General features: G+C 34.3%; 3 protein-coding genes and 1 non-coding gene across 6 annotated transcripts in view; 2 read left to right on the forward strand and 2 right to left on the reverse strand.

Moving 5' to 3' along the window:
- The window catches only part of nup155 (nucleoporin 155), a 31,360-nt gene extending 19,413 nt beyond the window's left edge, over nucleotides 1-11,947 (forward strand). For both annotated transcript variants that reach the window (XM_039677144.2, XM_039677145.2), the window contains 12 exons: nucleotides 1,018-1,156; nucleotides 1,691-1,826; nucleotides 2,221-2,374; nucleotides 3,058-3,162; nucleotides 3,229-3,383; nucleotides 4,147-4,276; nucleotides 6,101-6,214; nucleotides 7,464-7,584; nucleotides 7,710-7,820; nucleotides 10,077-10,213; nucleotides 11,114-11,220; nucleotides 11,305-11,947. In XM_039677144.2, the coding sequence (XP_039533078.2) occupies nucleotides 1,018-1,156; nucleotides 1,691-1,826; nucleotides 2,221-2,374; nucleotides 3,058-3,162; nucleotides 3,229-3,383; nucleotides 4,147-4,276; nucleotides 6,101-6,214; nucleotides 7,464-7,584; nucleotides 7,710-7,820; nucleotides 10,077-10,213; nucleotides 11,114-11,220; nucleotides 11,305-11,443 (1,548 nt within the window). In that variant the 3' untranslated portion in view covers nucleotides 11,444-11,947. The remainder of the gene's footprint in view (nucleotides 1-1,017; nucleotides 1,157-1,690; nucleotides 1,827-2,220; nucleotides 2,375-3,057; nucleotides 3,163-3,228; nucleotides 3,384-4,146; nucleotides 4,277-6,100; nucleotides 6,215-7,463; nucleotides 7,585-7,709; nucleotides 7,821-10,076; nucleotides 10,214-11,113; nucleotides 11,221-11,304) is intronic.
- On the reverse strand, nucleotides 5,036-5,108 carry trnat-ugu (transfer RNA threonine (anticodon UGU)). The gene has a single exon. It is a non-coding gene; the product is annotated as a tRNA-Thr (tRNA).
- A 533-nt stretch (nucleotides 11,948-12,480) lies between the features above and the next one.
- On the reverse strand, nucleotides 12,481-14,395 carry ora5 (olfactory receptor class A related 5). The gene has a single exon (XM_039677854.2). The coding sequence runs from the start codon at nucleotides 14,340-14,342 to the stop codon at nucleotides 13,443-13,445; it is 900 nt and encodes a 299-aa protein (XP_039533788.2). The 5' UTR covers nucleotides 14,343-14,395; the 3' UTR covers nucleotides 12,481-13,442.
- Nucleotides 14,396-17,209: 2,814 nt separating this feature from the next.
- cplane1 (ciliogenesis and planar polarity effector 1) overlaps nucleotides 17,210-26,992 on the forward strand; it is a 55,818-nt gene continuing 46,035 nt past the window's right edge. The window contains exons 1-9 of one of the 2 annotated variants that reach the window (XM_089126093.1): nucleotides 17,210-17,360; nucleotides 17,968-18,106; nucleotides 19,144-19,279; nucleotides 19,360-19,479; nucleotides 20,544-20,782; nucleotides 22,409-22,515; nucleotides 23,870-24,026; nucleotides 24,122-24,225; nucleotides 25,190-25,372. In XM_089126093.1, the coding sequence (XP_088982219.1) occupies nucleotides 18,026-18,106; nucleotides 19,144-19,279; nucleotides 19,360-19,479; nucleotides 20,544-20,782; nucleotides 22,409-22,515; nucleotides 23,870-24,026; nucleotides 24,122-24,225; nucleotides 25,190-25,372 (1,127 nt within the window). In that variant the 5' untranslated portion in view covers nucleotides 17,210-17,360; nucleotides 17,968-18,025. Of the gene's footprint in view, nucleotides 17,361-17,967; nucleotides 18,107-19,143; nucleotides 19,280-19,359; nucleotides 19,480-20,543; nucleotides 20,783-22,408; nucleotides 22,516-23,869; nucleotides 24,027-24,121; nucleotides 24,226-25,189; nucleotides 25,373-26,992 lie in introns of those variants that run through there. The other variant, XM_089126092.1, reaches the window with a different exon arrangement.

Genomic DNA, 26,992 nt, shown 5'->3' on the forward strand with positions numbered 1-26,992 from the left:
ACAAAGATGGAAAAATAACTTGAGGCAACTGTGGGAAAGCAATCACTCAGTTTTATTTTTTGGTTGTTTTTAATTATTATTTATCCAATTTTTTTTTTCCTATTTAGTTTTTTATTTGAGTTTATTTTTTATTTAATTCATTTTTTATTTTACATTTTAAAAAATTTTTAATTTTTTTTTTTTTATTGGATTTATTTATTTAGTTTAGTTATCTTGGGGGGGTTGTTTTTCTGCCTGTATTTTTGTTTTTTATTATTATTATTTGTTTATTTTTTTACTTTATTACAGTTTTTCATTCTATATTTTATTTTTATTTTTTAAACTTTAGTATTTAGTTATTTTATAATTTTGTTGTTTTTCTTTAGTTTTTAGTGCACATATTTATTACTGAGCTCATTTTTATGTATTTATTATTTACTTGTTTAGTTTCTTAGTGCATTTTTTATATTCATTTAAAAAAATGTAAAGTTTATTTTAGTTTAAATTTAAGTGTTTATTTTATAGATTTTTTTTATTTACCTTCGTTATTTTAGTTTTTTGTTTATATATGTATATATTTTATTATTTAAATATTGTATTTATTTTGTTATTTTTAGTTGTTTTTAGTTGTTTTAACTTGATTAATTTATCTTTTATTTATTAGTTTAATTCATTCCAGTTTTTTCATTTTTATTTGAGTTAATTTGTATTTAGTGGAATAGTTCGATATTTATTTATTTAATTTCAATTTCAAATCTGTATTCAATTATTTAAAAAAATTCAATATTCTCAATACCATCTTATTCCACTTTGGCTCCTTGCCATGCCGCCTTAACTATTCCATGAACAATTATTTTGTTACTTTTGAAGTTAAAAATACTTCATGATAATTCTCCTGTTTCAATCATATCTTGTTTTAATCTTTCTTTTTGTTGTTGTTTATCCAACTACATGTTGTCATATGAGCAACCAGTCATTATAACTGAAGGTCTCGGGTTGAATACTAGGTTGAAATCAGATCTCTGTCCCTCCTCACAGGCCAATGAGCTTCTCCAGAGCTCCAGACAGATCCAGAACAAGCAGGAGAAGGAGCGAACGCTGAAGGAATCCCTCCGTCTCTATCAGCAGATCAGCCACCACACAGACCTGCCACTCGTGTGCTCTCAGTACCGGCAAGGTGAGTGTCTGAGTGTCTGCTTTAAAGTGATGGTTCACCCAAAAATTAAATTTACCCCATGATTTACTCACCCTGAAGTCACCCTATGTGTTTAGACGCCTCTCGCGGTGCAAACAAACAGGGCTGGGCAACAAACTCAAGCTCCTCCCACAATTCTCTTTAAAAATGATTGTTTTAGACTTGGTGTTCCTCTACGCTAGAGCAAAACTATTTTGTCATTCCGTTGTGCGTCAAGTTTAAGAGTTACTCTTTTGGAGTAAATCGATGCGTAGGCCGTCTATAAGCTAGTTATTGCTCTTACACAAACACATCACTTCACTTCTGAAGGCCTTTATTAATTCGCCAGAGCCTGTGGAGCACTTTCATCATGAATAGATGCACTTTGATGGACTTCCAAAATGGGAAGGACAGGACATTTTTTTAATATAACTCTGATTGTGTTCGTCTGAAAGAAGAATGTCATATACACCTAGGATGGCGTGAGTAAATCATGGGCTAATGCAGAGGAACTGAACGATGTGTGTGTTTCTTCAGTGCGTTTCTATGAGGGAGTGGTGGAGCTGTGTCTCACGGCCGCTGATAAGAAAGACCCTCAGAAACTGGGGCCGCACTTCTACAGGAACGGAGAACCAGAGGAGGACTCCACCGGCCAGCAGGCCTTCCAGGAGAGGTCGGCACACACACACACACACACACACACACTCGTCATTAGGGCTGTCAAAATGGCTGAAAATCTACATTTATTTTTTTAAATATTACCAAAATACAAATTGTATTAATTTTAAAGGCAATATCATGTTAAAGGAAAAAACTGTATTGTCTCCAATGTCCACAAGAGGGCGCAGGTGAGCACAATTAGCTAATATAAACTCAATCCAGCATCGCATCTTTTATTGAAGTTAAATGACATTGACTTTTTTTTAACTACTTTTATTCAGTGAGTATTCAGAATTATCATTTTTATTTGTCAGCCCTACTCATCATCATACAGGTGCTCAGGTAGAGGTAGGTTTGAATCCGGTCGTAAATAAATAATAAAAACCATTTATGACGTTTTTGTCCAGACTGTCCTGTTATAAATGCATCACGGACACCATGCAGGAGTTGGTGAACCAGAGTAAAGCGGCTCCTCAGTCTCCCAGCGTGCCTAAACAACCCGGGCCGCCCGTCATGACCTCTGACCCCAACATGCTGAGTAATGAGGACGCTGCCGCCCATGTGAGTAACGTGCCCCCTGCTAGACCTTCAGTTTAAACCTGTTTGATGCAGTCTTATTTTAATTTTACAATGGAAGTCCTTGTTAAAATTTTCAATTGGCTTTTATTTTTATATTTTCAGTTTTCATTTTGGTTGAAGTTTTAGTAATTTTTCCATGTGCAAATATTTTTTTTCTTCTATTTATTTAGTTTTTAGAAACTTGAATTTTTTTTTTATTGCAGTTTTTATTTTAGATTTCTAATTTTTGATTTAGTAATTTAGTACCAAAGTTGTTATAGTTGACTTCAACTGAAACGAAATACATTTTTATTTTTTATTTTTATTTTAGGATTTTAGTTTATATATTTTTGTTTTTCATTTAATTTAAAAATTTTTGCTTTTATTTATTTATTTTTAATTAGTTTTTTTATTTTAGTTTTTTTATTTACATTTGTTGCATAAGTGATTTTTATTTGTAATGTTTATCTTTTTTTTTTTTATTTAAATGAAATGTTAAAAAAAAAAGAAACTAAATAATCAATTGACTTTGATTTTCACTTTTTTGCCAAGGCAACATTTCTAATTTTCGTTTACGTTTCCCCCTAGTATTAGTTTATTTTATCTCCAGCCTAATTTCAGTGAAAGAACAGGATTTGTAATGGTTTTGGTTGAATGAAGCATAACGGCTCTGATTCCTCACACAGTTTGAGCAGATGCTGGGTCTCGCTCAGAGATCTCAAGACGAGCTCTTCCACATCGCTCTCTATAACTGGCTCATCCAGGCCGATCTCACCGACAAGCTCTTGGAGGTATGTGATGACAAACACAGATTAAGGTGTCGTTGCTCTGAGTGTTGAGTTTTCTCCTCTATCCAGGTCAATTCCCCATACCTCGAGGATCATCTGATGCACATGATCAAACAGGACCAGAGTAAAGTGCGTAACATGGACCTTCTGTGGCGATATTACGAGAAGAACCGAAGCTTCAGCAAAGCGGCGCACGTGCTGGCGCGACTGGCAGACATGCACAGGTTAGCCCTGCCCCCTGTAATCTTATTGGTTCAAAATCACTCCTCATTTTCATTAAACATTTGTGGGAAAGGAATCACTGTTTTATTTAGTTATTTTTTTTATTTGCAATTTAATTTTAGTTTTAGTTTTTCGTGCATTTTTAGTTTTTATAAATGTTGTGTTTTATCAACTTTTTTCATTAGTTTAACTAATTTACTTTAGTTATTTTGTTTTTCTGTGTCTCAATGTATATACTGTTATTTTTATTTATTGTTTTTTGTTTAATATTTTATTTTTTGATGAATGTTTTTGAAACAAATAAACTAAAATAAAGAAAACAATATTAAATATATATATATATATATATATATATATATATATATATATATATATATTTTTTTTTTTTTTTTTCTTAAATTTATTGTAGTTGATTTGATTCCAGTTTTTAATTTAATTTTAGTTAATTATTTATTTACATTTATTTAGTGAAATGGTTATATTTTATTGATTTAAATAAGTTATTTTATTTGAATTATTAAAATTCAAGTATTTCAATAAAATTCAAGTATCTGTGTACCACTTTGGTTTCTTAATAATTCCATGAACAATTCTGCTGTCACATCTTACGTTAAAAATGCTTAACAATAGGCATATTTTTTTTTTTGGTATTCTGGTTTTGTACATTTTATATGAACCCATAAAGGTTCAATTTGCCTCAATGTGGTTGTGTCAACTGAACTTGAGTGGTGAATGTTTTGTGTGTGTGTGTGTGTGTGTGTGTAGCACTGAGATCTCTCTGAAGCAGCGTTTGGAGTACATCTCGAGGGCCATTCTCTCGGCCAAGAGCTCGTCCTGCGCGTCCTCCCTGGGAGCCGACGGAGAGTTTCTGCATGAACTGGAGGAGAAGATGGAGGTAATGACCCCGAAGCAGCTGCTGATGACCTGAACGAGACATTTGTGTAATATAATCGACCCTTCGCAGGGTGTTTGATTGACATGCGATCTGACCAATCATAATCTGCCATCCGCCAAATCTGCCATTTTTCTCCGACAAAATCACACATCGACCGCCAGCTACCGGCCATTTTAGTTTCTTATTTAGAGTAGAATGTCTTTGATGGGAAAAACAACAACAGCTCATCCAAAAATTTATATTCAGTCATTTTCTCAAGCACGTAATCCAAACATGTATGTTTATTTTCCAAATATCCAAATGTTTATTTTTGAAGCTACTTTTTGAATGATATTTAGGGAGTAATTTCTTTAGATTAATTAATCGATACATCATGTAATTAATTCTATTTATTTTTTTAATTCATTGCTTGCCAGCCCTACTAATTATATATCAATATTGCTATATATTATTAAATAAAATATTAAACAAAAGAAGAAATATTGTTAATGTAACTGTACTGTAAAATTCAAAATGGATATTTAAGAAATATAATAAAAATAATAATACTTAAACTAATATTAACATTGTAATTTGTATTGTTTGATTTAGTAAATTTTCACATTTTGTATATAAATCTGATACTACATAGACATAATAGATTGCTTTAAGTTCTTTAGGAGCTCAGCACACGAGTCAGGCACATATGTGATGACTTCTGTGATGTAAAGTGTTTCTCTTGATAAAAGTTGTATAAATTAGTTTCCAAAATTGATTCCCAGGCCCCAGCGAGGATCGAACTCGCGACCCCTGGTTTACAAGACCAGTGCTCTAACCACTGAGCTATGGAGCCAGACCTGTTCTGCATCTGGCCATCTCACTGTTTAAAGCACACAAACACAACTTTGCATAGCACGTCAAAGGGTGTGTCCAGCACTCCCTGTAGCTCTGTTTAAAGTAAAGGAATGATGGATGACTCGTTTGTCATAAACGTTATCCTTCTGTATGCATAACTTTGTAAATAGTGTGTGCTAGGATTGGACAATTTATTTATATATATATATATATATATATATATATATACACAGAGAGGGAGTCATGTGAAAAAGAAAGGACGCACGATTGAATGCTATGGTTTTATTTATCAGGACATAATAAAAGAATCATCTGGTCATTAGCATGTCTTATTACGTAAATACAACCTCAGATGAACAACCACACATGACGTATTATACTGTCATTTATTTAACAAAAATAAAGCCAAAATGGAAAAGCCGTGGGTGACAAACTATTAGTACACAGCGACTGCTTCCATAGGAATTAAAGTCCCCCTGTAGTCAATCATTTTATCCCTTAAAACTCATCTTTAATCACCAAAATTACATATTTAAGTGTTCATTTAAGTTCATGTGGTTGGCGATCACACGTTGATCTGATTGGTTACAGGGTCATTTCAAAGCGTGTTTTTGAGACTGTCTTTGGTTCACTGCAGTTTTAAGGAGGAAATACTCAGCTTTGGATTAAAAACACCACACAGACACAACATTAAACGCTGGATTTACACCACCGAGGGACTTTAAGATAATTTTTTAAGGAAAAAAAAGTTTAAATGTGTCATTTTGGTGATCAAAGATAAGTTTTAAGGGATAAAATTGACTACAGGGAGACTTTAAAACATGCTAGCAATGTAAACAACATGCTATATATTTTTAAAACCTTCAAGCTGTTATTTTAAGCTGTCAGACCAACATCAAACTTTTACTCATCTAGTTTATTCCTTAAAATCTGTTTTTGGTCTTTAAAATGTTGGTTAATGCCCGTGATGAATCCTGCTTTGGTCCTCAGGTGGTGCGGATTCAGGTGCAGATCCAGGAGTCCCTGCGCAGACAGTATTCCCAGCATCCCTCAGTGCAGGGAGCCATGACACAGCTCGACTCTGAGCTCATGGACATTACCAAGGTAAGTTCAGTTCAGCCAATGTGAGCTTTCTGATCGGTTGTGTTTGAACATTTCCTGAAGGTGATCGCAGTTGATCCGTACTAGGGGTTGAACCGATTATTCGACTAGTCGACCTTAATGCAATGCTGTGACGCTTTAAGCTTGACGTCGACTAGATCATGTGACACTATATGATTGCGCTAATTTTGATAATATATGGCCGCGTTGCAGACGACAACAGATGAAGAGCCCAGGGGGTCATTGCAAGAAAGCAGCATTGGTACATAAAGTGTATGGAAATACATACGAAAGTAAAAACATGACGCACGCTCACTGTTTTACCAGGAAATGAGAGCAGTCTCTTTTAAAATCATTCAAAAATTAGCCTATTTTTTCACATATTTATTTTAACATATTAAAGGGTTAGTTGACCCAAAAATGAAAATTCTGTCAGTATTTACTCACCCTCATGTTGTTCCAACCCTGTAAGACCTTCGTTCATCTTCTGAACACAAATTAAGATATTTAAGATATTAAGAGTAAATACTGACTCATTTTTGGGTGAACTAACCCTTTAAAGTGACAGTAGCCTAATATTCCTGCTGTTATCCGTGTCATTAATGTTAATAAAACAACAAAATACAGCTTTTACAAAGATGAACCTGTATTCATTTATACAGTGAACAAATAGTGTTATTTTACATTTTTGGCTTCCTTATTCATTTCTGTACCTGAACACAACTGTTAGACTTTATAACTTGTAATCCCTGCTTGAACTTCAGGTGAGCTTTAAAGGAGTAGTTCACTTTAAAAACAACGTTTGCTGATAATTTACTCAACGCCATGTCTTTCTTTCTTCAGTCGGTTTTTGATGAAAACATTCCAGGATTTTCTCCATATAATGGACTTCAATGGGGTCCAAACGGTTCAAGGGCCAAATGAGAGTTTCAGTGCAGCTTCTGAGGGCTTTAAACGACACCAGACGATGAATAAGGGTCTTATCAAGCGAAACGATCGGTTTCTGTTTAATTATATGGAGAAAATCCTGGAATGTTTTCATCAAAAACCTTCATTTCTTTTCGACTGAAGAAAGAAAGACATGGACATCTTGGATGACATGGGGGTGAGTAAATTATCAGCAAAAGTTGTTTTAAAAGTGAACTACTCCTTTAAGTAATAGATGAAAAGCAAACTGAGTGCGTCTAAAGAACCGTGAATTTTGTGATGCGTTGCACCGCTAACGTTTCCTCTGTTGCTTTCCTCTCTGAAGCTGTACGGCGAGTTTGCGGATCATTTCCGGTTGTCGGAGTGTAAGCTGGCTATCATTCACTGTGCGGGACATTCGGATCCGATCCTGGTGCACTCGCTGTGGCAGGAGATCATCGACAAGGGTAAAACCGGAGACTGTCTTATATATCGGGTTGCATGCGGGTCATCTAGTGGCTTTGGTAAGACCTCTCCAGTTGGGTCGTGTGTGTGTGTGTGTGTGTGTGTGACGGCTTGTTTTGTGTTTCAGAGCTGAGTGACAGTGTGGCCATGAGCCCGGCGGACCGCATGAGAGCGCTGAGCCTGAAGCTCGTGTCTCTGGGAAAGTTGTACGCTGGAACGCCGCGATACTTTCCGCTAGGTACCGTTTGCCTTCATACTTTTTAGCCACTGACTGATTCTCATTTAATCTGAGAGAAACTATATATCATCACAGAAGAAGCTCTATACGGCAACCCGTCAAAATAAAAGTTTGGTTTAACTTTAAAGAAAAACAGTACAATATCACTTTTGTACATTTACAATGTACTAGTGCAGTGCCCGGGCAAAATCAGTTTTGGTGTGTTTTTAGTAATTGTGGGTTTGGTGTGTTTGAGTGCTCATTGTTACAATTACACAGCAAAAGTTCAGTGACTTTTTTATTTGCGCATGACTTAATGTTTATCTGACAGTGTCCATGCTTCTTTTACCGATATATTTAATGATATGTTTTGCATTTCTAATCCAAACAACGTCAAACTCGGCACTGCACTTACTCGCGCCCGTAGCAGACGCGCGTCAAGTTTGAAATCCATCGGACTAACGGTTCGAGAGATATGTGAATAACACACACAGACGTTTCTGTAATTTATAGATAGATAGATATCTTAATGTAATACTAGCACTACTACTAATAATAATAGTTATTATTTTTTTAAAAATTCCTCCGTGTAACATTGTTGTGTATCATCACTTTGTTTGCCAAAAAGGACTTGTTTATTATTATTTGAATTTTAATTTCAAAAATAATTTCATTGAAATTACTGTTTATGCCTTCATTTGATTACCAGAAAAATTCAAATACACAATGCGGAAAGAGAGAAAAAACATTTCATTTTGTATTATTATTATTATTACGATTATTGTATACAAATTATTGATCTGCTGTTTTTATCAATTCAATTAATTAGATATATTTTTGATTAAACCGTTTGTATGGAATATAGACTAAATAAAAAGGAAAGTAAAAATAAAATGGAATTTGAAGAGAGAGAAAAAACATTAAGAATGGAATTTTTGTTTATAACTGTTGATAAATTGCTGTTAAATTGAACAAGTTTCATGATTTCAATACTTTTTGAGTAATAAAATTATATGTAACCACCTGGAAAAATATTGAATCCTGGAAAATTAAAACAGGAAAAATTAAATCCAGAAAAATTAAAACAGAATTAACTCTAGGTATTAAACTAGGTATTTTGTAAAGTGTGCTCATGCTTAAGGTTGGCTGCATTAACAGTTTAATTAATGTTTAATAACATTAATGTTGCAGCCTCTGATATAACATTCTCTGTTCATAAAATTGGTTTGGAAAAAAAGTATCTTTCAGGAACCGGTATTGAAGTCATCTGGGGCCGGTTCCACAAAGCTAGTTTAGACCGGTCTATATTGATAGACAAGTCTAACGTTTGCCCATAGACTAGTCTAATGAAAGTTACACTGTTTCACAAAAATAAAGACTGACTTAATTTAGACCAAAACAATTAGACACCTTAGGCCAGTGTTTCTCAAACTTTTTCTGCCATTCTCCACTTTGAAGGCAACAAAATGTCAATAAACTAGGCTTTAAGGTAAAATGTATTTTATTAACATGACATTTTAAAAACATAAACATGACCGTATATAAAAATAATAATGCAATTGTGTTTGTATTTTGCCTCTGATAACATCAAATTCAGAAACGGAGAAAATAAGTGTAGGCTAGTTGTGCTTTGCTTTACTATTTTGTCACTTCGCAAACTGCAAAAAGAACAAACACAATTGAAAAAGAATAATAACAACCTCAAAACTAAGCGGAGGTGGTTAAAATCCTAATAATGTAGATATTTTAGATGTTTTTATAATAATAATTGTGTTTTATAAGCTACTGTGTTTCCCACAGTATTGTGTGTGTGTGTGTGTGGACCTCGGTCGAGGAGCATGCTCCCCCGAAGAAAACATTGTACGTTTTAAAGATAAATTCATAAATCTGGTGCACTTTGAAAGTTCAAAATGAAGTGATTATCTCATTTGGTGTCTGCAATGAGCCTGTTTTGTAGTAGGCTACAGAGCCAGAGATGGAGACATCACAACTATTCAGTGTTTTCAATAATGTTGATTTATTTTTGGCTTCAGACGTTTAAATTCACATTAAGTTACTAAAAAAGCAATACGTTTAGAGTTTGTCAAATACACACTAATGTCTATGGAAGCGGCAATAATAATTATTTCCATTATAATTGGACGACAAGCGCCCCCTGGTGTTGGTGTGGGGAAGTGTGTAAGGATACCCAGCTCTAATCAGCTGTGTGTTTATGAAGCTGAAGTGATCTTTCTTATATTTGTAATGTAATCTTGTGCGTTTGGATGTGCTCTTCAGATTTCCTGGTGAAGTTCCTGGAGCAGGAGGTGTGCCGGTGTAACTGGGACGTGGGCTTCGTCACCTTCACCATGCAGGAGATCGGAGTTCAGCTCCCGCGCCTGCTGGAGGTCTACGACCAGCTCTTCAAGACACGGGTACGCTACTACTTTTTTAATTTATTTTTTATTTTTTTATAATTATTGATTTATAAATGTGTAATCCTCTTAAGGATTGCTTAATGGTAGTTCTAAATTTTTTTTAACTATTTTTTTATTTTTATTTATTCATAAATTTCTTAATTATTTTACTCCACAATACTTAACCTATATTTATTTACTATTTTATTTATTTTAGTTCAGTATTTTTTATTAATCCATAATCCTATTAAGGATTGCTTAACGGTAGTTATTTATTTATTTACTTAAAAAATATATATTATTATTTAGTAATTAATCCATAATATTTTAAGGATTGCTTGGTGATATTTATATATTTATTTATATTTACAGGTGAAACTCGAAAAATTAGAATGTGGTGCAAAAGTTAATTTATTTCAGTTATTCAACTTCAAGGTGAAACTAATATATTATATAGACTCATTACATGCAACGTGAGATATTTCAAGCCTTTATTTGTTATTAATTTTGTTATTAATTATTAATTTTGCTCACAGCTTATGAAAACCCAAATTCAAAATTTGAATATTGTGAAAAGCTTTTAATATCTAATCCATAATCATAAAAAAATTATTAAAAATAAAATAAAAATTATTAAAAATAATAAATAAAAAAAATAAAGGCCTGAAATATCTCACTTTGCATATAATGAGTCTATATAATATATAAGTTTCACCTTTTAAGTTGAATTACTGAAATACATTAACTTTTGGACCATATTCTTTCTATATGTGTGTGTGTGTGTATATATATATATATATATAATATAATAGTCATATATATATGTATATGACTATTTGAGTGCAAGAACCAGTATATATATATATATTTATTTTTTTATATTTTTTTTAAGCAATAAATGATTGTGTCTGTCTGCAGGACCCGTGTTGGCAGCGCCTGAAGAAACCTCTTCATCTGGTGCAGTGCATCCATGTGCTCCTGTCGGGATATGTGGATGACCCGAGCCGTGTGCCCACCTACGACAGGTAAACATCATCTCCAGATCTGCTCTACATTACACATCACACTGTCTCTCACTCTCTCTCTCTCTCTCTCTCTCTCTCTCTCAGACGGAGGTTCACCAATGCCTGTCTGGATAATATCTGTGGTTATCTGGTGGAGCTGCAGTCCTTGAGTCCGAACGCTGCCCTGCAGGACATCATACGCAACTTTAAATCCCTTCAGGCCAAACTGGAGAAGCTCCATTGAGGACGCACCATCCGACGGGCTTTCTGTTCTCTACAGGAGCCTGACCGAGCACCAGGGCTTCACTCTTTATGTTTACCAGCCATGGAAATGCCCAACAGACGGCCACTACAAACACTTCAGATGCGTACTCTTTGTTTTGCAGAAGTTTGACAATTCCAGATATGAGGGTAAATCTCGTTAATCATTGGTATCTGTACAGTATTTGTTCCCGTGAGGCACTTACTCTAGACATTTTCTACTGCTCATAACGTGCAAACTGGATAAAGCAAGCCGTTATAATATTCACCATATCTATGGCAAATTTCCCATAAATCCGGTTTTCAGTTTCTTCTCTGAATGGAGACATCACGCTCTCGGGCGTTTTGTACCAGCAGGCGAGCGACTGTTTTATGAAAATGAATCATTTTTATGAAAGTCTGAATCGTTTTCAAACACCATTTAGTTGTGTGTGATATGTATTGCAAATGATTTTGAAAATAATAAAAAGGTTGTTTTTTTTTTAAATCACAATTGTGTAAAATGTATAATTTCCTGAGATATTGTTTGTTTTTCTGAAAGCAATTTAAAGATTTGACTATTCTTTCGAATTTACATAGCATATAAATAATTTACATTATACACTGCTCAAAAAAATAAAGGGAACACTAAAATAACACATCATAGATCTGAATTAATGAAATAATCTTATTAAATACTTTTTTCTTGTTTTTACTTTTTAAGTGTTGTTTAAGTGTTCCCTTTATTTTTTTGAGTATATATATATATATATTTAGAGAGAGAGTAGATAGATAGTTATAAATAAAAAAAAATTATTTAATTAAATAATATACACACACAATTGAAAATGGCAACTGTATATACATATAAACAATATATTAACTTATTTTTAATTTGTACTATTTGTATATTTACGATAATTCGCTGTATTGTATTATCCTTTACGTTTTCTTTAACAGATTTTTATGCTGATGTCACAGAAAAAATAACATGACGAGAATTGCATTCATATGCAGATTTATAATTTGTTAAGTGACATAGCGAACATAATTACAGTGATTGCTGGCAGCAAAGCACAGGAGGGACAATCATTTCAGTTTTGTGCTTTGGCGGTGGAAAAATCATACAGCAGGTTTATATCCCTTCTTTTGCTACAATTCACACACATTTCATACAAAACAAATTAGAAATAACATGTATTTACATGCACAACTAATTATTCAAACTCTATTTACATGTTTTCACCATTAAGCTACAGACAAAGACTTTTATTTCAATTCACTGGTCAATTTTAAAGGCTTTTCATGATGTGTTTATTCAGAAAACATCCAAAATACACATTTGCGTCTAGATTTCATATGCAATAAATCTCTTTAAAGGCTGTGAGTTTGTTCCTCCACTTCAACATCTTTACACACACACACACACACCAAATTTTACAGTTTTATTTACAGTCAAACCAAAATGCATTCAGACACCTTCAACATTTCTCACATTATCAGTTTATCCGCTATAGTTTAGGTAATGGTGATAAACATGAGCAGAACTCAGTGGATATTCGACTGGTTCTGTTGGACTCTCACACATGAATTATGTTGAATATCTGTTCAATTGAACTCCACAATTAGATAAAACCAGTTTAGCTCAACCAGTGACCAAGCAATGCTTCATGTTGTTCAGTGTGTGTGGAAAAAGAGCATTAGCAATTACAGAAAACACACAAATCATATTTGGTCCCACATTATCATTGTTAGTCACTGTATGAAGAATATTTGGGTAGAATATGTCACAGTTTACTTTATTTTGCATAAATAAACTATAGTGTCCTGATCACACAAGTGAAAATATAAAAAATTGGCCTATATACATGGTGTCTGAATAATTTTAGCTTTCTGAAGCTTTTTCCTTTTATTCCTAAAACAGTTTGCATACTATTTAAACACAAGGTTTCAGACACTTCTCCATTATTATGTGAACAACCTTGTGTTGTTGTTGTTGCTCGTCAGCAGCAGGAGCAGTCGAGTTTCTTCACCCCGTGCAGATACACATACGGCACGAAACAAGTGTAAGCTGCTCCTATAAAACTAGTCAACTTCGCCGCCAGGACTGAGTTTCTGAAGCTGCTGTAGATGCGAGAAACGAGGTGTGTGAACCAGCAGATGATGAAGATCGACGCCACCGCCACCACACTCTTCGCCGCGCGCGCCTGGCTGCCACTCATCGCTTTAGTCTTAGTGGCATTTGCCTGTGTTCCCGAGTTATTATGAACACGATTTTTTCCTACTCGTTTCTGGCTCTGCATCAACACTAAGACGATCTGCACACTGGCGTAGGTGATCCCAACCAGAGGAACGGCGTTGGCCAGAAAAAGATACAGCCCGTCATACGTGCGTTTATCCGCGAGCGTTGGGAAGCGTTCCTCGCAAACTTCTAGACTCTCATTCCCATCATGTTCCGCGATAAAAAAGTGGGGAACGCTGAACATCAACGCCACGCCCCAGCTCCCAGCGATGAAAACGGTGACGAGCCTCAGATTGTCCATCTGAACCGGTGCTCCTCCTCGTCTGACGGATCCCACGAGCTTCTGGTGCCAGTACATGCTGATGAACATGGTGGAGAAGATGCTGCTCGTCTCGGAGAGGTCGGATGAGAACTGAAGCACGCCACAGTAGTTTCTCCCCAAGAACCAGTTGTTCACAAACTGTGCCATGGTGTCGGGCAGGTCCACCAGGCAGTTTGTGATGAGATTGGACACGGCCAGGTTAATGAAGAGAAGGTCATTGGGACGCATTTGGGATTTGGATTTGGGAAGGGAACGCAAACCCAGCCAGAAGTTTCCTGTGATTCCAGTCACGCAGAAAAACGCTCGTATAGACGAATCGACCCAGTCCTGAACCTCCATCTCAGAGCTTTTCTTTCCTCCTGAAGTCTTTGCGTTTACAGATCTAACTTTATAAGGTGTGGGTGAAGGTCACGTCACTGAAATCTCCTCCCATAATAATGCTGAGCGCTAATTATGTGAGTGAGAGGAAGAGAAATGTGTGAGTGATGGGATTAACAAGTGTCGCACAAATTAGACCAGGTGAAGAATTATTGAAAAATTTACATGTATGGCGAGATGCTCAGCTTTTTTTGTTGTGCTCAAACACCCCTTAAGAATCTGAGAAAATGTTAAAGTCCCCCTCTGCTGAACAAACTTGACACAAACCAATGTGTAAGTTGATAAGTGGACAGCATTGCTGAGTATTTCCTCCTTAAAACTGCAGTGAACCAAAGACAGTCTCAAAAACACGAAATCGCTGGTGTTTCTGACGTCACAATCAGATCAACGTGTGATCGTCAACCAGTGGATCTCTGAGTGAGTGAGTGAGTGAGTGGAGGCGGGGCTCATCTGCATATTAATAGATCCGCCGCGCATACTAAATGAGGCGAGGGTGCATATAGAATATTAGGAAAAAACTTGAATAGGCTATGTCATTTTGATGACAAATTTAACATCTGTCCTGATTGATGTTACAAACGCTTTTTTAAAATTTCGGACAAATCTCGTTTAGCCTAACGTGACGATAGCCTACTCCGAGAAGTCTTCGAGGTTTGTTCTACAGTGACCATAGACATATACACTAGACCCCACCTTGGATACGGCAGTTCATTAGAACGAATGTGTCAATAGAGCCGCCATCTTGAAACAGGGGAGCCCCTCCACTTTAATGCATCAGCGTCAATGTAGTAGACACAGGTCTAACGCAAATTAAATCATCATGAATGCGATTTTTTTTTTGGTTTGTTCCAACGGTCAGACATGTATTTATCATTGATTCCAGAAAGAAAAAAAAAAATAATTTTTTTTTTTTTTAAACATTCTTCCTAGTTCAGATTTCATCCGTGAACTTCATACGCTGCACAAAAGTCCGCCACCATCAATGAATTCGAAGTAAAGGCAGAGATAGCAGCGTTACCTAGCTACTTTCTATGACAAGACCCCTGTTCCAAGATGGCGGCGGTTTTGACGCATGCTTAGAACCCCCAGGTGAGGTCTAGTGTACAGTGACACGCACACATATTAAAAACGTAGATTTTTTCAAGCGGCTATGTTCATTTTTTAAAACGTGTTTGTTTGTTTCTAAAATGTTTCTAATAAGTTGGCGAGCGAGAAGTGCATTTGACTGTAAAAAATTAGCCACGGCAATAATTGCGCTTATAAGCAGGTTTTTAATTCGTCAAGTGGCATAAAGATAATTGCAGTGACGTCTGGTCGTAATTATCAAAACACAAGAGTACAATCATTTTCAGTTTCTTTCCTTTGGTGGTGTAAGCTACACCCAATATGTGTGCTTCATTCTTTGATACCTCTGCATGTTCCTCGTAATTTATTTTTTTATTATTTATTTTTTAAGGCAAAGCACTGGTCAATTAGATGTTTGGATATTTTGCTTGCAACTTGTCCTTCAGAATAATGGGACAATTACATCCAAAATACAAATTTAAGTATTTGTTTTATAGCTCTTCATCTGCAGTTTGGTAGTTTCAGATTTTTCTTCTCTTCAGTAGCACTTTCAAACTGTTGGGAGCATTTTCTGATTCATTGAGATATTCAAAATCCCTTAAAGGACACTCTTTAACTCTAATATGTCAACAAAATAATAATAAAAAAAGGATTTTGAACCTCCAATCTTCAGATTACTGTTCAGGGAAATATATGCAAATAAGTGTATATTTAATTAGACAATGCATAATTTTCATATTGTATGTTACGTGTTAAATTACGTGTAAAAAGTTTTAATTGCTAAATATTTCATTAAAAAAAGAATGTAATGAATGATGTTCAATTATTTACTTATTATTATTATTATTATTATTATTATTATTATTATTATTATCTATTAATACTATTTTAACAAATAAAAAAATTAGTACCGTATCCTATAGTAGCCTATAATTTTGATAGTCGATAGATAGACGCAATTTCGAGGGAGGACCCGATTAGTCATGAGTTTTGCGCCTAAAATCAAACAAATGCAATTCAAAATTATAAAAGGATATTATCCAGTAGCAGCAATGCTTAAAAAGAGATTTGGTTTTGAAATGGAGCCATGTGTGCTCTTCTTATTCCAGGAAGATGAAAATATTGAATATTGTTTTTTCTCTTGTCCAGTGATAAAAAGATTCTGACGAGATGTCATGAATTGGCTGGAAATAAAAAAAAAATGGAGAGAATTATAATTGAAGTTAGAGCAATTCGTTTTGGTAACAAAAACCTTCCAAAGGAACATTTTAGAATTTACAATATCATTACAATTATGGGTAAATACCATATTCATAAATGTAAATGGCAAAACAAAAATTCATCCATATTGGTGTTTAAAATTGACGAGGGAATACTTTGCTTCTTTGAAACTTCAGAAAGACTCCAGTGATAACATTTAGGCTACTCTCTATGAAAATGTCTCAAAATATGTAATGTCACTTTATTTTTAAGAATAGCCTATATTATGAAGACTGAGGACAATATATGTATGTGAATAACTTTGAAGTGACTTTGCTTAATTTATTTTCGGCTATTTTATATTTGTTTGTATTGATTATCTCATCGAGTTTTGTTCTATTTAACTGTGTTTAACTATGTTCTGCACACGAGTCTCGTAACGATAGATCTTGTAAAGTGTGTTTTGTAAATAAGTGTGTTTAGAAAGAAAAAAAAGTCATGAGTTCTGCGCAAGCTCGAGAAGCCTACCGTCGTCTTCTGATCGCACATGCGCACTGGCTGCGCTCGGATCATGGCTCGGATGCGTCTGCAGCTTCTATGGAAACGCAGCGGGAAGCATGGGATGTTTGATGTTTGGAAAACCGGAAGTGGAGGGAGATTCGAAACAGCGGATAAAATAGACACGGAAGTGTTGATTAAAGTCATGGGATGATGGTAGAGTATAAAGACACTTTAATATCCGTTTAAGACCGTACAGAACTACGGTGTGTGTGTCTGTGTTGATCTAGTTTGATGTTGTGTTTACAAACCGCAGCTAACGGTATTACTGCGCATGCTAATGACAGTTATTTATTTATTAAATATTATTCGTTTAATCGTATTTGTTGGCATGTTATCATTCACAAATTTTTCTTTCATCCATTTTAAAAACGGTGATGTTTAGACTAATAGTGTAACGTAGCTGTTGTTGTAATACAGTATTTTGACTGCTGATTTGATTTGCGGTTAAATTATGCAAAATAATAATAATATGGTTAATTTTAGATGAAAGTTTATGTACATAAATACCTTATATCTGATTTATCTTGCTAACTACGTGCTGTGGTTAACTTCTGTAGTCATGCTATGAGCATACTATGTTTATTTGTGCTTGTTCTGATAAACCAGTTAAAAAAACAGAAAAATACAGCATATAATTCAAAGGTTGTATTATACTCTGCTTCAATATCTCGTTTAACATGTTATGTGGGCTGTAAATATGAGTAATTTGACTCATTTTCCCTGTGTGCTGCTGTGTTATATTCCCACACTCCACATGAAGCCGAATGTTGCCGGGAACAGAGCTGCTGGTCCTCTGAAACTCACCGTCAGTGCCGAGAATGGATGTGAAGTTCGAGGTTTTGTTGTCGTCCAGCATCAAGCGCCGCAAGCCGTGGCCCAGATTCTGCTGGCTTGGCCGGGTGAGATCATACTAATGCACATTTTACTTTTTTTTAATGCTTTGAAACTAATGTAATGATTTCAAACAAACACCAATATCAAAGTCAAAAGCAATATATTTTTATGTGTACGCACAAGTTACCAAGTACAATAAAATATTTGAACTCTACTCCACAGACAAAATACAATAAACCTCACTGCTATATAAACACAAAATGTGTATATATGTACATAAATTACGAAATAAGTGCTAAGCAACAAGATCAGTGGTAAAATAAGTAAAATAAAACAAAATGAGTGACATAAGACAATAAAGTGACTTTTTTTAAACTTTTGACGCAACCATTTGTTTTATCAGTAAGATTGTTGAATGTTTTTGAAAGAAGTCTCTTCTGCTCACCAATTCTGCATATTTAATCAAAAATGCATTAAAAACAGTGATATATTATCGTTTAGTTATATAATTTAAAAATAGTTGTTTCTTATGTGAATATACAGTAAAGTGTAATTTATTCCTGAATGTTCAGCATCATTACTCCAGTCTTCAGTGTCACATGATCCTTCACAAATCACTCTAATATGAGGATCTGATGATCAAGAAACATTTATGATTATTATCAGTGTTGAAAACAGGATTCTTTGATGAATAGACAATTAAAAAGAACAGCATTTATTTGAAATATAAAACATTATATTATACGGACACATTAAATTGGTCAAAAGTGACAGTAAAGACATTTATAATGTTACACAAGATTATATTTAAAATAAATTCTGTTCTTCTTTTTAACTGTTTTCAACACTGATAATCATCATAAATGTGTCTTGATCATCAGATCCTCATATTAGAGTGATTTGTGAAGGATCATGTGACACTGAAGACTGGAGTAATGATGCTGAAAATAGAGGAATAAATTACACTTTACTATATATTCACACAGAAAACAGCTGTTTTACATTGCTACTTCACTGTTTTGTATCAAATAAATGCAGTCTAGCTGAGTGGAATAGACCTGATCTTAAAGTTTTAGTGCATGTCAACACTGTTTTCTTTCAGGAAAAGGAGGGTGTTTTTCTGCTAGATGACAGTCGGATCAGTGAAGTGCATTTGCTTTCGGGACGGACCAAAAAGAAGATCCCCAAACTTCAGCCGCTGTTGCAGAGGGTGGTGTCCATGTCAGCGTCTCAGAACGGTGAACGACTGTCACTCATCAGTGTGTGTGTGTGTGTGTTATGATGGGGTCACACGTGTGTTCATTCCTGTTATTTGCAGGCGTGTGGCTGGTGGGTCTGCTGGTCTCTGGAGAACTCTTCCTGTGGAACAAAGACAAGGATTTGCTAAAAACGGTCTCAGCAGTTCCTGCGCTTCATCAGCTGGTTTCTTCCATCAAAGGTCTGTGTAAACTCTTAAAGCGTTAGTTCACCCCAAACTGTAAACTCTGTCAGTAATAATGACTTTCCCTCATGTTGTTCAACCCCGCCAGACTTTCGTTCATCTTCAGAACACAAATGAAGATATTTCTGATTAAATCTGAGAGCTGGATCACTCCTCCATAGGCTTCTAAGGGATTGAAACTTGCCAGTCCAGAAAAGTTATTAAAGACATCGTTGAAGGGTTAGTTCACCCAAAAATGAAAATTCTGTCAGTATTTACTCACCCTCATGTTGTTCCAACCCCGTAAGACCTTCGTTCATCTTCGGAAAACACAAATTAAGATATTTAAGATATTAAGATCGCTCCTGCATACAGTCCATAGGCTTCTTGAGGGAATGACTCTTGCTGGCATCTAAAAGTCATTAAAGACATCGTTAAAATAGTCCAAGTGACTACAGGGGCTCAATCTTAAGTTTATCAAACGACGAGAACACTTTTCTGCGCAAAAAACAACAAAAAAACGACTTTATTTCAACTATTGGTTTATTTCTCCCTCTGCGCGAGTCAGGTTACTAGTTTAATAGCGTAAGCTTCTGTTATTGTACGTCACACGCATCACATGACCAGCGTCAGCCAATAGTGAGCCTACGTGTGACGTACGCAATCACACTACGTTAACTGACTACAGGCCCATGGAGAAGGAAGTGAATAGTTGAAATAAAGTCGTTATTTTTGTTTATTTTTGAGCACAAAAAGTGTTCTCGTCGTTTGATAAAGTTAAGATTGAGCCCCTGTAGTCACTTGGACTATTTTAACGATGTCTTTAATGACTTTTTGAGGCCAGCAAGAGTCTAGTACTAGTATGCAGGAGCGATCTTAATATCTTAAAAATCTTAATTTGTGTTCTGAAGATGAACGAAGGTCTTACGGGGTTGGAACAACATGAGGGTGAGTAAATACTGACAGAGTTTTCATTTTTGGGTCAACTAACCCTTTAAAATAGCCCGAGTGACGACAGTGGCTCAACTTTTCCTGATGCACATGCTGTAATCATCCTCAAACTAACGGCTCGTCTTCCGCAGGTTGTGCGACTACACTCGGACTTTCTCTGCTGGTTTCGGAGAATGCGCAGCGAGTTTTCCTGGCCGCTCTCACAGGACAGGTGTTCCTCTGGGAGTGTACGACACCTCAGGATCTAAGCGGCCCGCGGGACGCCACCATCACGGGGCGATGGAGTCGCATAACATGCCATGAAAACACTCAACTGCCCTCCGTAAAGGACAAAGAGGCGTCCGTTCATAGTGTGTTTGTGAAGAACCAGGTAAACACAGTGAATGAGTCTTAGAGCGTTATTGTTTTTTTGACTTAATTTGTTACAATGTTGCTTTTTCTCCTTGGTTCGGGTCCTTTTCACAATGCAACCTTTCAAAGCAAACCAAAATGTGTTTATGCAAGTCACATGCGAGTACAACTGTCCTCTTATTGGTCGGTGATTCCTCTGCGTTATCCATTAAAATGATTGACGAGTTTGCTCCATGAGCTTATTGTGGCTTTATTTGTAACTGTCGAGACACTATACGAATGTAGCCGTCATTGGCGATGTTAAATTATAAACTCCGTTCTTATTAATACTGCAGCATATTCACTTGCTCTCTTGATCTCTCAGCGCTGTCGAGAGGTTGACCGTGTAAAGACACACGCAAACACTGTCCGGATGTTATAATGCAGCTGGAGCAGGAATCAGGGCTTCGTCAGGACGGAGAAGCGCAAATAAACAACATATGAAGAGTTCAGATGCAAAAGCCTCTAAATGCCATTTGAAATTTTCTTCTAAAATGATCATTTTTATCAAGCTTGTATATTTAAATTCAGTAATTTCACTTAAATGACAATGAAGATTACCTATTAATTGTCATTTAAGTGAAATTACTGAACTTAAATATACAAGTTTGATAAAATTGATAAAATTGATAAATTTGATAGTCATTTTAGAAGAAAATTTCAAATGGCACACAGGAAAGCTTGTTATATATATATATATATATATATATATATATGAAGAGTTCAGATGCAAAATCCTCTAAATGCCATTTGAAATTTTCTTCTTTAATGATGATTTTTATCAAACTTGTATATTTAAGTTCAGTAATTTCACTTAAATAACAATTAATAGGTAATTATCATTGCCATTTAAGTGAAATCACTGAACTTAAATATACAAGCTTGAAAAAAATGATCATTCTAGAAGAAAATTTCAAATGGCACTTTGAAACTGAACTCTTCATATATATATATATATATATACACACACAGGTGAAACTCGAAAAATTAGAATATCATGTAAAAGTTCATTATTTCAGTAATTCAACTTCAATGTGAAACTAATACATTATATAGACTCATTACATGCAAAGTGAGATATTTCAAGCCTTTATTTGTTATAATTGTGATGATTATGGTTTACAGATATGAAAACCCCAAATTCAAAATTACAATATTGTGGAAAGGTTTATTTATCTGTAAACCATAATCATCACAATTATAACAAATAAAGGCTTGAAATATCTCACGTTGCATGTAATGAGTGTATATAATGTATTAGTTTCACCTTTAAAGTTGAATTACTGAAATAAATGAACTTTTGCACAATATTCAAATTTTTCGAGTTTCACCTGTATGTATAACAACATTAAGATGAAGAGGAGCTCTTTTGGTTTTCCACTATGATAACTAATGTGCTCACTTACATAATCAGACACTACTGCTATTTATGCAGCACATTTTCCGTAATGAATTATAATACCGTTGGGTCGGATTGCTTCCAACATCTCGTTCAGGCGTTCATCTGTGTTCACACGTGCCAAACACACCAGGTTCTGAAACAAAGCGCCCTTAATGTTGCTTAGCTTTTCTGTATATGTGTTATATTTGGCTTTGGTGTTTGTAGGCAGTCGGTGACGCGTGTCTGAGCGCGTTTGTGTTCACTGCTGACGGGACGCTCATCGTCACCTTGCTGAAAATCCAGTGGGACTCCACATGGGAAAACAAACTCAGGTCAGATGATGCTAAATGTGCGTTTATTTGTTCGAATTTCGCCATCATTTGTTCATTTCACTTGGAAATATTGTTTATGGTGATTTGTTATTATTATGATAATGATTATTAATAAATGTAGTTATTTATTTTACATTGGGCTTTTTTTTAAATTATTTTTATTATAGATAATTTGTACTCTATTAAATATATGCAAGAAAATACAATTCAAATACAGTGCAGGAAGAGATTATTTAAAGTCTCCAGCTACATTAAACTATTAAAAACAGTCAATATAATCATAACAACTACAAATATTAAAAACCACAGATAGGCAAAAAGCATGCACATGTAATGTATATATTTGCAATATGTAAGCGTGCATATGTACATGTTTGTGTGAATGTGCATACATATGTCTATCTATGAAAAATATGTATGTATATGCATGTTAGTGCCTTCAGAGTGGACCGTAATGTACAGGTGAAACTTGAAAAATTAGAATATGGTGCAAAAGTTCATTTATTTCAGTAATTCAACTTTAAAGGTGAAGCTAATATATATTATATAGACTCATTACATGCAAAGTGAGATATTTCAAGCCTTTATTTGTTATCATTTTGATGGTTATGGCTTAAAGCTTATGAAAACCCCAAATTCAAAATTAGAATTATTATTCCTATTTTTCTATAATATTCCTTTTCACAGAATGTTGTGCAAAGGTTTCCATGAGCTGGAATCCATATTCATCATAATATAAAAAAATAAAGGCTTGAAATATCTCACTTTGCATGTAACAATGAATCTATATAATATATTAGTTTCACCTTGAACTTTTGCACCATATTCTAATTTTCGAGTTTCACCTGTTTTTATCAGAAATAATGAGTAATAATATATGTGTTTATATATAATATAGGGCTGTGCAAAAGTTAATTGCGATTAATCGCATCCAAAATAAAAGTCTGTGTTTACATAATATATTTGTGTGTGCTGTATATAATTATTTTGTATATATAAATACCTATGCATGCATGTATATATTTAAGAATTATTTGCGCTTAAATTCTGTATATATTTATAAATACATAATCTATATTATATAAATATTTTATATATTAATAACATATTTTCTTAAATATATACATGCATGTGTGAGTATTTTTATATACAAAATAATCATATACGGCACACACAAATATATTATGTAAACACAGACTTTTATTTTGGATGCGATTAATCGCAATTAACTTTTGCACAGCCCTAATATAATAACAAGCTGTTTTTATCCAAAGCAACTTGCATTGCATTCAAGACACATATAGTGTTTGTTTATTGCTCGATCTTTATTGCTGGATTGTGTTTTGTCTGGCAGTTCAGCAGGATTCAGTGTTCACTGGTCCTCCAAGTGTTTCCCGTTCAGCCAGCTCCTGCCTCCATGTAAACCAGTGAAGTCCAGGGGGTCTCTGGTTCCAGCCTTCTCTCCAGACGCTCAGCTCTTAGCAGTAGTCCTGAACCAGAAAGACCCGAGGGTAAACTCAGCATATAAACGCCACATTCAGACCTACAGGCACAGGAATGACGTGTGTGTGGGGTGTTAAACGTGTGTTTCTCTGTGATTGGAAAGGCCACACAGGTGTTGTTCATCAGCACTCAGAACTTCGTGACGGTTTCCAGCCTGTTAGGAGGATGTGGCGTTAAGACGCTCATTATTCCTGCTAAATATGTGAGGTGAGTGTTTTAAAAGACATCTGATTGGCTGGTTGTATGAACAGGTTTATAGCTTGTATGGAAAGATGTTGCCTGACTGCTGCAATGACATATCTGATATTGAGCAAGTCTGTGATGTTGTTTCCCTCCCCAAGATTCAAGATTCAACATTTTTATTTGTCACATGCACAGTTAAATAAACATATAAACCTGGTCAGCTGCTTAGACTCAGAAATAAAGATTATAAAATAAGATGTGCATGAAATATAGTAGGTAAAATGGTGAAATAAGACGTGCATTAAATATGAATAAATAGTGGGTAAAAATGGTAAAATAGAATGTGCATTAAATAGCTAAAAATATAAACTAAGATTTAAATATAAATAAATAGTTGGTAAAAATGGTAAAATAGGATGTGCATTAAATATAAATGTTAAAAAAAATGGTAAAATATTATGTGCATTTAACAGAAGGTAAAAATGGTAAAATATGTACTTTTAAAAAGATGCATATTATAAGTTAAACATGTTTATTGACCAATGTACCATCTGACGTATATACTTTCATCGATTTTGTTTCATGTAAGAATCTATTGGTGACCAAACGATTGTATGTTGTTGTGGCTGTTTTTTTCTCTGTGTTTTTTTTTTTCAAAAGGAAAAAAAATTAAAAATAAAGTTTCAAAATATATATAAGTTAAGATGTGAATTAAATATAAATAAACAGATAGTAGTAAATATGATGTCCAGTGCATTAAATATAAATAAATAGTAAATAAGAAATGAAAATGATAAAATAAGTAGTAGTAATACTAGTAAAAAACAAAATAGCAATAAATCAATGAGTAGTCCAATGTACAGAGAATGTGTAAGAACAGGAAGTACAAAAATACAGAGTATGTTGCGAGGGACGGGAGTAACAACACTAGTATGGTGAAGTATAACGGAGAATCCTAGCTTTGAGAAAGATGTGTGTTTTCCTGCAGGTCGTACTGGGTGTGTTCTGTCAGCTGGACGCCGGAAGGGCTTTATCTGGCCTGTGTGCTGAAGAGAGGCTCTCTGCTCATGCTGGCTCGTCTGGGGGGACTCGTCTCTCTGTCCACCACAGGATGTAGTGTTGAGTTCGGCGCCGCCCACTTCCTGCCTCTTCACCCGCTCGTCACCTACAGGTGATCTGATGTTGCTCACTGCCTGAAGGAAATTGATGTTGGGTTGTTTTTTCGTGCCGTTTTAGAAACTCAAATGGAGGAGATGAGCATTAAATATAAGATGTGCATTATATATATATAATTAAATAGTTGGTAAAATAAGATGTGCATTAAATGTAAATGGTTAGTAAAAATGATAAAATAACATATGCATTAAATATAAATAAAGAACTATTTATTTATATTTAATGCACATATTATTTTATAATTTTTACTAACATTTACATGTGTATTAAATAATATGTGCATTAAATATAAATAAATGGTAGGTAAAATAAGATGTGCATTAAAGGTTTTAGGTTTTTGACATTTTTTGTAAATGTTTATAATAACATATACTTTTTTAAATTTACATTCCATTGTAATTATGTTTTTATTTTATTGTCATAGTTTTATTAATTATGGAAATATTTACAGATGTAATAAAATTAGTTTTATTAGTTTTATGAAAAAAAGGTTTTATTATTTTATCATAATGTTGCTGTTGCTTCAACATATCTTAGGTTTTATGACATGTTTATAAATAACAATAAAACATTTTAATTAATTTAAAATGTAAAAAAAACATATAAAACTAATAATTGTACTTGTTATACAAATATTTACACATTTAATTAAAAACATTTCTAAAAATATTGAAAACTTTATATTAAGTGGCTTTAAGTACTATGTACTTACATTGGAAAATAAGTACAATGTACTTATTGTGTTCCTGTTGTATTGTAAAACACTTTTGGTGCTATTGAGGTGTGATATGGGTAAGGTTAGGGACAGGTGTGGTGGTATGGGTAGGTATCAGGGTGGGTTAAGGTGTAAGGGAAGGGTCAACTGTGTAATTACAAATGTAATTACATCAATTAATTACAGTTGTAATTACATGCAGGTATTTTCAAAATATAAGTACAATGTAAAAACATGTATGTACACAATAAGTCCAATGTATCAAAGTAGTAACTCCAATGTAAGTACATAGTACTTAAAGCCACTTAATATAAAGTGGGACCCTTTTTCTAAATAAATTTTAAACAAATTGCATTTTACAAAAAATGTGTTTAATTATAATGTTGTATTTATTAAAAAAAATATATAATTTTACTAATACAAATAAGGACCTTTCTTATTAAATAAATACTTCTTTAAATCAACATCTTTATTCATCTTTTTCTTCCTCCTCCCAAGCATTTAATGCTTCATTTAACAATGGCATAAGGCATCATTTCCTTTCACATTTGCAATGAGCAACATTATAAAAAATATGATGCCAGATGTACGATAATTATCGTCTTTGTATCTTAATTTTGATCAGTAATGAAAAAATCCCATAATTCACTATAAGTTCCATCTCATCTCACGTAGCCCTATATCTTCTCAGCCAATCATCGTGGGGAATGACTGTAAAGTTAAAGTTCCTTTTGTATATTTTACACAAAGTTGTACATCATTAACATGTCATCTCTGTAAGAATAAAAAAGTTTACATCCTGCTGTAACGCTCCGGTCAGTTGTTTCTCGAGGTCGATAGTTCAGCAATAAAGTGGTCAACAAGTTGTTGGTCAATAAATATCTGTATTCTGCACGGTTG

The sequence above is a fragment of the Pimephales promelas genome, chromosome 23 (assembly GCF_988280905.1).
Source record: "Pimephales promelas chromosome 23, fPimPro1.hap1.1, whole genome shotgun sequence".
Lineage (NCBI taxonomy): Eukaryota > Metazoa > Chordata > Actinopteri > Cypriniformes > Leuciscidae > Pimephales > Pimephales promelas.

Excerpts from the sequence above, each read along its gene's own strand:
- ora5 (XM_039677854.2), bottom strand. The coding sequence starts at position 14,342 with ATGGAGGTTCAGGACTGGGTCGATTCGTCTATACGAGCGTTTTTCTGC.